Source organism: Gymnoscopelus microlampas (assembly GCF_963454915.1).
Source record: "Gymnoscopelus microlampas genome assembly, chromosome: 5".
Lineage (NCBI taxonomy): Eukaryota > Metazoa > Chordata > Actinopteri > Myctophiformes > Myctophidae > Gymnoscopelus > Gymnoscopelus microlampas.
Window position 1 is genome coordinate 49,342,595 of NC_139942.1, and position 10,000 is coordinate 49,352,594.

General features: G+C 46.4%; 1 protein-coding gene across 1 annotated transcript in view; it reads left to right on the forward strand.

Annotated features, from left to right (window-relative positions):
• LOC311045153 (protein unc-13 homolog A) overlaps positions 1-10,000 on the forward strand; it is a gene marked incomplete at both ends in the record, with an annotated part of 78,847 nt that overhangs the window by 20,096 nt on the left and 48,751 nt on the right. Inside the window, 6 exons of the mRNA XM_084056963.1 lie at positions 88-158; positions 1,189-1,243; positions 2,554-2,583; positions 4,484-4,703; positions 6,869-7,853; positions 9,164-9,417. Coding sequence (XP_083913089.1) covers positions 88-158; positions 1,189-1,243; positions 2,554-2,583; positions 4,484-4,703; positions 6,869-7,853; positions 9,164-9,417 — 1,615 coding nt within the window. The remainder of the gene's footprint in view (positions 1-87; positions 159-1,188; positions 1,244-2,553; positions 2,584-4,483; positions 4,704-6,868; positions 7,854-9,163; positions 9,418-10,000) is intronic.

The window sequence follows — 10,000 nt, forward strand, 5'->3', positions numbered from 1 at the left end:
GTGATGTATTTTTTGAATTGAATTGAATGCACAGGAATACATTGGCTACCGCCCACCACTGACTCAGTATGTGTGTTTTTCTTGCAGATATCCCCGAGGATGAAGCACGCTACTGGGCCAAGAAACTGGAGCAACTCAACGCCATGCGGGACCAAGATGTAATCTGTCACCCGGCTTTATTTTAATGACTTAGCTTCTGTTTATAACTTTGTTTTGGGAACAGAGGAGGCAACATGATTTATTGGACAAAATAAAAGGCGCTGGGCTGGGCATGCAGCGGTGCCAGAGGGAAATACTTTCCTCCAAAATGCCACCGCAACGTGTAAAAATAGAAGCAGCTTATACAGCTTAGTTGTGCATGACCCAAGAACACCCCTGACTGTTAAAGGAACATTTATTTATTTATCTTTTTTTTAAACACTATCTTATATGTGTCCTCTCTAATGCTCACTATGAGACGGTGGCTTTTCTGTTTACGCCAGGGGTTCTCAACATGTGGTCCCGGGGCCCACTTGTGGGCCCGTGAGGGTATTGCAATTGGGCCCCCTAATAACTGGCAAAATATTAAGATAATTTAACATTGATATATAAAGAAAAAATAATAATTAGGTCATTAAAACCTTGAAAAGTGAGTGTTCATTGTGATACTAATAAATCGGAACTTAAAGTATGCTACAGTACTTACTGTATGTTAGTTCCATTGATCCAAGCCGGAGCACAATCCATTGATTGATCATAACGTGCTATGAAAATGCACTGGTCTGCATCTTACAGGTGGACTGTGGGTGGTGGTCAGGCTCAGATGCCCGACAGCGAGTCCCTGGTTCCATTCCCAGGCCCAGCAGACCCTTAACTCTCTCTCCCTGTTATCCGTCTCTCTGTACCGTGGACTATCAAAGAAAATCTGCTCATTTATGTGTGTCATCCATTCCAATTGCACTTGTTTATTCTGCATCATGTGTGAGTTCTCTCTCCTGATTGGCTAAAATTGGTGAAACATGAAAATGTGCTTTCTGTTTATTAAAGAGCTGGAGAGACATGGAGACTCATGTTACTGAACAAACAGTCTTTAGCAATGAGTACCATCAGAATATAGAGCTATTTAACACACTTTTTTCCTTTTAAACAAAAAAAAACAATTACCCTACCTTTAAGACTTGTGTTTGTTCTTCCTGTTCCTCCATGCAGTATTCAAACGTGGAGGAACAAGAGCGCCCCCTGCCTGTACCAGGAACACAGTGCTGTGAGTATCATCCAATCTCTGCTTTGCATTTAACTTTGTCCTGACTCCTCCTGACCAATAGAAATGCTGTGTTTGACAGCTGCGCTGTGATTTGCATTCCTGTTCATCAGATACCCACTGTACAATTTTGAGGTACCTTTACAGATCAATGATATTATCAGATTGCTACACGGTAAAATCCTGAGTGTTAATGTAACTCTGAAAGTGTACAAATGGAACCAAAGTGCACAGAAAACCTTTTATGAGCGGTGGAATGGAGTTTTCACTTCACAGTCTGGAGTGAAAAAGTCAATGAGTTTTCACAACACCATCAAGCGCCCATGGACGCCGCCGCCACGTCAAGAAAACCGCTGGGGGCGATGTTGGCTCTGGTCCAGAGCGTTAGCAAGTTCTCTCTAACGCTCTGCCAGTCGCGGTGCTATTCCCATAGACAGAGACCTCCAGTACCGTGCGAGGTCTCCAACTGTAGTCAAAATAAAGTAAACCATTTCGCTACTCACCGAAACAAAGGCAGTTTTAAAGGCAGAGTGTACAAATGGAACCAAATGGACCCTAACGGGTCCATTTGGTTCCATTTGTACACTCTCAGAGTTAAATTGACATAAATTGACCGCAATTTTTTTACAATATAAATTGCGGTCCAAGTGATAGAAATGCCATTAAATGGGGGTCTGTAGCCCTAATGCATGTGGGGGTCCTTGAAATTAAAATGGTTGAGAATCACTGCTAGAGCCGTAAAAAAATCTTCTCTTATGGGGGTCCCTGGCATATCTTTTCAAATGGGGGTCCGCGGGCTAATAAATGTAGATTTGGGGGTCCTTGACATGAAAAAGTTTGAGAACCACTGCGCTAGCGCTCTATAGACCAGAGAAAGGGGCGTCGTGAGCGCTGGAGCGCCATGTTCGGAGGCGCTGCTGGGAAAGAGGAGTGCGTCTTTACCACAGAAATGCCTGTCAGACTGGCACAGTGCCAGCTAAACAAAAACACTTTGTGTGGAGTGGACACACAGCCCCTTAAATGTCAGTGGGCTGCTGTGCCTCCACTGGTGGGTGTGCTGAGCTGGCTGCTTTGTGAGGCAGAGAGACCGGCACTGCCAGCAGTTTGAGGTTCAGCCTGCCTGGCTGGCTGGCTGGCTGGCTGAACGCTGGCTGCTGGCTGTGCCTTTCTCTCCATTCATAAGCTCTGCCATCTGGAACAGCCCTGGCTGCTGTTTTTAATGAATGAATGTGTCCACTTGGTCAAGTTACAACCCTGAGATTTATCAATGAATGAATGAATGAATGCCTCCTTTTGCTCCTGTTTCACTGCAGGTAACTGGAGTGTGTGGGGAGACCAACAAAGTGAGTATAATACATTTAGGTCTGGACTATCCATACACAACAAACATACATATACATATATACATATATACATACAGTACATACACACACACACACACACACACACACACACACACACACACACACACACACACACACACACACACACACACACACACACACACACACACACACACACACACACACACACACACACACACACACACACACACACACACACACACCGTGATGAGTTGTGAGCTTGTAGATTGTCTATTTTCAAAAGAATCTCAGAAAAAAAACATTTTTGTAGAACCACTGAACTTAGGGCAATAGCATACATACAGTACAAACATAAATGATGCATTCATCTCTCTCTCTCTCTCTCTCTCTCTCTCTCTCTCTCTCTCTCTCTCTCTCTCTCTCTCTCTCTCTCTCTCTCTCTCTCGGTGTGATTAGCTGATGGTCTTACATAAGCCTGAAAGCCTCCCTCTTGACTCGCCCACATCACTGCAGTGTTTTAATCCATCTCACACAGAGAGAGAGAGAGACATCAAGTACACTGTTGAGAGAAAGGGAGAGAGAGAGCACTTTTGGATGAGAGAGATGGGAGGGAGTTGGAAAGGGAGAAAGAGAAAGTTTGGTAGAGGTGGAACCCTTAATGATAATCAGTTTAATTGGTTATAAAATAAATAGTTATATTTTCAGTGCCAGACGGAACACAGCCACAGGAATCACATGACCTTGTTGACCTGCACACTGACATGCTGACTGACAGCCAATCAGCACAGTGACTGACACATCCATTTATTTCTCGTGTGTGTGTGTGTGTGTGTGTGTGTGTGTGTGTGTGTGTGTGTGTGTGTGTGTGTGTGTGTGTGTGTGTGTGTGTGTGTGTGTGTGTGTGTGTGTGTGTGTGTGTGTGTGTGTGCGTGCGTGCGTGCGTGCGTGCGCGCGCGCGTGCGTGCGTGTGCATAAATAGTGAGCACAAGTTTCCTGGTCCTTAAAAGAGAAATTATTGTTTTTATGGTTACAAAAGAATATTGGGTTTTAGGAGTTATGCCTGCTTTATACTTGAGCCGTGTGCCAGTATCATCACACTGAGAATAGCAGAACTACTCGTCGATATTTCCTGCTTTGGAGTTAAAAATCACACATAAAAATAATTCCATTCATAAGGGTTATCTTAAAATGTTGACATCCACACAAGTATAATAATGCAAATGTGCGTGCGTGCGTGCGTGTGCGTGCATGGCAACTGTAACCAATTTTCCGGCGTAATCTGAAGACTCACCTCTTCAGATTCAATCTCCGCCCGTACCACTTGACCTAGCCTTGACAGCCATTCAGTCTTATGCGAAGGTTAAATATAATTTAGATAGCATGTTATTTAGACTGATGCTAGTGTAGGTTCATTTGTTGACCTGGCATCCCATAGTTTCTATAGTTTCAATGTACTTATTAATGTACATAGACTTTTAATAGTATTTAGACTGATGCTAGGTGCTTGGTTTAATGATACTAGATTACTGAGGCTCTACACTGTCTCTCTGCAATCATCTGCTAAAACATTTTAGCTCAAGACCTAAAAGAGATATTAGACGTTTGCCCGGGACCCAAACTAGTAAAAATAGCAGATCTACAAGCTCACAACGCACCGCTTCGTGCCACGTTGTGAGCTTGTAGATCTGCTATTTTCACTACTTTTTGAACTCTATTTTCGTTTTTTAATGAAATATTGGATGAGTTTTTAATGAATGAAAAGTTTTTTAGATCTTTTGAAATACTGTATTTATATATTTTTAAATGTAGGAAAACTAAAAATCAATCAATGGTCCGCGACCCAAACATAGGTCCCGACCCACTGTTTGGGAAACAGTGTGCGTGTGCTAAAATGCCTACATTGTGACTTTGTGTGTAGACGAGGACCCGGACAGTGCGGTGGACGACCGGGACAGCGACTACCGCAGCGAGACCAGCAACAGCATCCCTCCTCCCTACTACACCACCTCCCAGCCCAACGCCTCCGTCCACCAGTACCCCATCAGCCACCAGCACCGCACCGCCAGAGACCCCGCCGCCTACCCCCGCTCCGCCAACAACGGCCAGGACCAGGACTACCACCAGCAGAGGGCAGTAAGGTGCGTCACCGCGCGCGCGTGTGTGTGTGTGTGTGTGTGTGTGTGTGTGTGTGTGTGTGTGTGTGTGTGTGTGTGTGTGTGTGTGTGTGTGGAAAATGGGGCTCACTTTAAGATCTTGAAAAAAAGCGTTTGCTGCTGGCCCACAGTGGTGTAAAGTACATTTACTCAAGTACTGTACTTAAGTACAATTTTGAGTTTTTTTACTCCACTACAATTATTTGAAAACTTAAGTTGCTAGTTACTTTGCAGATATAAGTGATTACATTATAAAACGTACATTAACCACTTTAGCCCTATTTTATACCTTCGCTATTTGAAAATAGCCGATCTACAAGCTCACAACGCGTCGCATCGCGACGCGTTGTGAGCTTGTAGATCGTCTATTTTCAAATATTTTAGTACTTTTACTTTTGGTACTTTAAGTACATTTTGATACCAATACTTTTGTACTTTTAGTAATTGCTTGTGTTTTCAAGAGCACGTTTATTTGAATGATCAATCGATCGGTCAATCTCAGATGTAGTGGAGATTGAGGATGAAAAAAAATCTCTGCCTCTATTCTGCCTCTACAGCTCCATTCATCACAGCAGTATAAATACTTCCACCGCGTTTGGTGTCTCTGTGGGCACTTTTCCAGTTTTTTTCCCCCCCTTTTCTTTTCATTTGTCAGCTTTTCCGGAGGCCTCTCTCATCTCATCGTTCTGTTCCGCTCTGTTTCTCTCCCTGCACTGTCTGCTAGCAGCTATGCATCTCGTATCACCATTACCTCTGGTAGCGTCCCGTATCACCATTACCTCTCATCGATTAGAACCCTCTGCATATATGGTTCTTCTGACCATCCTCACACATGTAGAGCGGGGTTTTGTGTGCGTGTACGTGTGCGCGTGCGTGCGCGTGCGTGTGTGTTGGTAAAGTGCTGTTGACAATAATGCTCCTCTAAGCGTGTCTCAGATTAGGCAGATGGACCATTGATCGCTCGTGTTCGCGGGCGGCCGCCTACACGGGTTCGACGGTCTTACATCGGTTTTACATCGATCACAATACGCCTCACCCTTATAACGCTTGGCCAAAGAAAAAAAGATCTTCAGATCATGACGACCTTTCAGGCACTCGCCGGGCCGGGTGGCGCAGGGGGGTAAAGAGTCTATAGGGTGTTTTAATCCACTGCGGTGCATCCGGCTCGGTGCGAGAGTTGGCCGTGTTCGCGGGAGGGAATGGCGGTATAGCGACTCAGCCGAGGAGTTGTTGAACAAGTACTGTAGGACGGAGGAGCTATGTCCTCCCGGTGGGGGCTCCTCACTGGCAGGTGAACCAGTAGGATACAACAGCAGTGGCCACACACACACACACACACACACACACACACACACACACACACACACACACACACACACACACACACACACACACACACGTGTGTGGGGAGGGATTAATTGGCATAAGGACTAAAACATGTTGACCTTTCAGCGTTATTTTTTGTTTCGTTTTTGGTAATAAACACATCATCTTGTAGTAGTGTATACTCAATGTAACTGAGTGTACTGCTGCTTTGATTGATTGATTTATTGATTGATTCAATCAAGCATTTCAAATTCGAAAGGGTAAAAACACAAGAAAGCCCGAAGGCTTGTTTCCATTATGGCCGACGTAAAAACACAGAACAGACTAATACAGTACAGGGGTCTTCAACAGGGGGTCCGGGACCCCTAGGGGGTCCTCAGAGTTACTACAGGGGGGGGCTGCCAAATCTTTGTGTGATATGACTTTTCTTTTTTACATTAACCACTTGAACCCTAGCATCCCTATTCTGGGGAGAACTTTAGCCAAAAATAGCAGATCTACAAGCTCACAACGCCTCGCAATGCGAGGCGTTGTGAGCTTGTAGATCTGCTATTTTTGGCAGAGAGGGATAGGTGTCGAGGGAAAATGGAGCAGACCAAGTAAAAAAAAAAAAGGCTTAATCTGAAACACAATTTTATACAATATAGAGGTGGTCCCTGCTTCATCTCTCTCTCAGCTAGGGGGTCCTTGGCCTGAAAACATTGAAGACCCCTGGACTAATAAGTATGAACACAGTAAGCACTAGAATGGAGGCGCTAGGTCTATGTGTTCTTCTAACTGTGTCTCATCACCTCTCTCTCCTCCTGGCCCTGCTCCTCCTGCAGCCCCACAGGGAGCTACGCCTCCTCGGCGGAGCTGAGCCGCTGCTCCAGCCAGCTGAGCGAGGAGGACTACGGGGACGGGGGCTACGGCCTGGAGCGGGACCCCTACGACGAGAACGACTCCTACCACTCCTGCCACTCGTCCGTCAGCTACAGCAAAGGGTCGCCCGACTGGGACCCCGACCAGACGCAGGGCTCCAACTACAGCGACGAGGGGGGCTACAGCAAGGACGGCGGCGAGGAGGGGGCCCTGTACGAGGAGGAGGACGGCGGGCTGTACGAGGGCGAAGAGGAGGCGCTCTACGAGGACGAGGAGGTGGTCTACGAGGACGAGGACATGTACAACCTGGACGGGACGCTCAGCGAGGACATGGAGCCCCCCTACACCCCCACCCCCACCTCCACCGCTCCCCCCGCCGCCGCGCCGGACGCTTCCTCCTCCTCCTCCTCCAGACCTCCTCTGGAGAAGCAGACCTCGCTCCACCAACAGCACCCCCCCGCCGGCCAGCAACCCCCTAGCCACGCCCCCAACCAGGCCCCCCCTCCTCAAGGCACGGCGACGGCCGCGGGGCCGGGGCAGCCCCCGGTCCCCGGCGTCGGTCAAGCTGCCGGCCAGACGCAGCCCCCTAAACCCGGGCCCCAACAACAACAACAACAACCCCAGGCCCCGCCGCCCCAAGCGGCGCCCTCCGCCACCTCCTTCTTCTCCATGGCCAAGCCCTTCTCGGCCGCCGGCCTCCAGGGCCTCACGGGCCTGGCCTCCAGCTTCTTGTCTTCCGTCCCCACGGGCCAGGCGGCCCAGGCACAGGCACAGGCCCACCCTCCCCAGGCCCAGAGCCAGCAGCCCCACCCGGCCGGGCCCCAGCCCCCACAGTCCTCCTCGGTCCCTCCCAACTCTCACCCGGCTCCCCCGGGCGGACCCCATCAGCCTCCCTCTGCCGGCGTGGGACCTCCCTCACAAGACGGCCCCCAGTCCCACCCTCCTAAGGTTAGTAGAGCTTACGTTTTTACATTTTTTAACAAAAACTATATATAGGTTATATATTTTGTTAAAGTATAAAATGCACCTTGTGCCTTTACTCCTATCCGTTGTACAAAAAGAACAGATCTACATGCTAACAACAGTGGGTTTGCTATTTTACTTAGTTTTAGTTTAGTTAGTTTTTTATTGTAATATACTGTAGGGTAGTCAGTGTTGAGCGTCAAGTAGTAAAGACAAATTGTCTATTTTCGCTGGGTTTTAAAAAAAGAGAATTTACAACAGGGCTAAAACACTGCCACAGATAAAGTATTGGAAGATAAGATTTCATATCCACCCAAAATATTAGGCTTATATATGAAATATTGACGAGACTAAAACTAAGGACATTTCCTGTATGATTTTAGTTAGTTTTTAGTTTTATAAACACACAATACAGTTTCAGTTAGTTATAGTTAATTTTCTTAAGCCTTGTTTGTATTTTTATTCCAGTTAACTAAAATGTTTGCTTTTTTTATTCTAGTTTTCGTTACTTGGTTGGTTAAATGAAGCATAGCGTTAGTTCATGCAGGACACGGAAGTCTCAGCTGTTATCGGCTGTCAGTCAGCTGATCAGCCAAGCCTCCTATTCCCCATTCACGCTGGTCATTACGTCACACATTCATATACACCAATCAGAGCTCACGTCTTAACAAAGAGGTTCCTTTAAATACGGCTTTGAATTCACTCCGCTTGTCTTGCTGCCTGCTTCGCTGCTGCACAGCTGCTGCCTCCTCCACCCCAGCCTTTTGATCAGAGTTTGGCATAGGCTCAAATACTTGTGATATTATATCTGCTGATTCAAGCAAACATGTCAACGTATTGCTTATTGTTTGATATTGTATCCCTATGGGGGGGTTCTGCTTAACATTCCCTGATTTTGCTTAGCATGCTGCTTGGACAAAATTCAGGGAATATCTCCAAGAGCGGAGCCTTTAACGCCAAGTTTAACTGTATTCTACTGTATTTGTTGCAATAAATGGTAAAATCTACTTTGACGTAAGTGTTCCTGACTGAACTATAATATTGTCACTGTCGGGGGGGAATCCACACAAATTAATAAACTGTTCGAATTGAAAATTAGCAAAAATAGCAGATCGACAAGCTGAAAACGTGTCGCTTCGCGTTTAGAGCTTGTATATCTGCTATTTTTTATATATTTTGTGTGTGCCGAGTAGGATCAAGTAGGGCGTTAACGAATACTAGGGGAAAAAAAAAAACGTTTTGTTACTTGTTTGGTTAACTCTCCTTGTCCCACATTCCCTCCCCCCCCCATACAGGCCCAGGACGGGGGTCCGGCCGACGGCCGGCAGACGGGCTCCCTCTCTGAGGACCAAGGTTACCTGGAGGAGGAGGAGCATGTAGGGGAGGAAGAAGAGGCGATGATGAGGGACCTCCTGGAGGCTGAGGCTGGGAACGCCTCTCCCTCCGCGCTGCCGGAGCAGGAGTTCCCCATGGAAGACGAGCAGGAGGAGGAGCGCTACGAGGGGAGCCCACCCCCCACGCCCGAAGACATCACCCCCCCGCCTGACAGGTACCAAGAAATGAGCCATGATTATGAGCGATTCAACATGAAAATACAATGCATAATAATGGGTTTATACAGTGTATAATATCATATATGGATCCATATAGATCTATATAATGAATGACACGCTTATGGATGGTTGTTGGATTTTTTTTTTTAGTTTTATGTACTTAAATATGGAACTTTTTTTGTTTGTTTGGCTTGTTTACCGTTGAGTTACGTTCATTGCAACTGCTTTTTGCCAAACAAAATGACATGTAAGTACTGTAGGATAGGCACATATAAGCTTTTAGCTTTAGCCCATTCCTTTTCGATCACCTTAAACTATGTTACAGTTAAATAATGAAAAATGCACTGGGACAAATGTGGCGATTTTTGCCGGAGAGACGGCTGCCATTGTTCAGTGAAGCAGAAGAAAAATAAACGTTTAAGAAGTAGTGAAAATAGCAGATCTACAATGCGACCCGTTGTGAGCTTGTAGATCCGCTAATTTCTCTTTTGGCTCTTTTGGGTCTCGAGCTAAACGGTTTGGGATCCACTGCTGTAAATGATGGATTAGATGTGTTTTAAGGGAAATGGCTTACGAAGA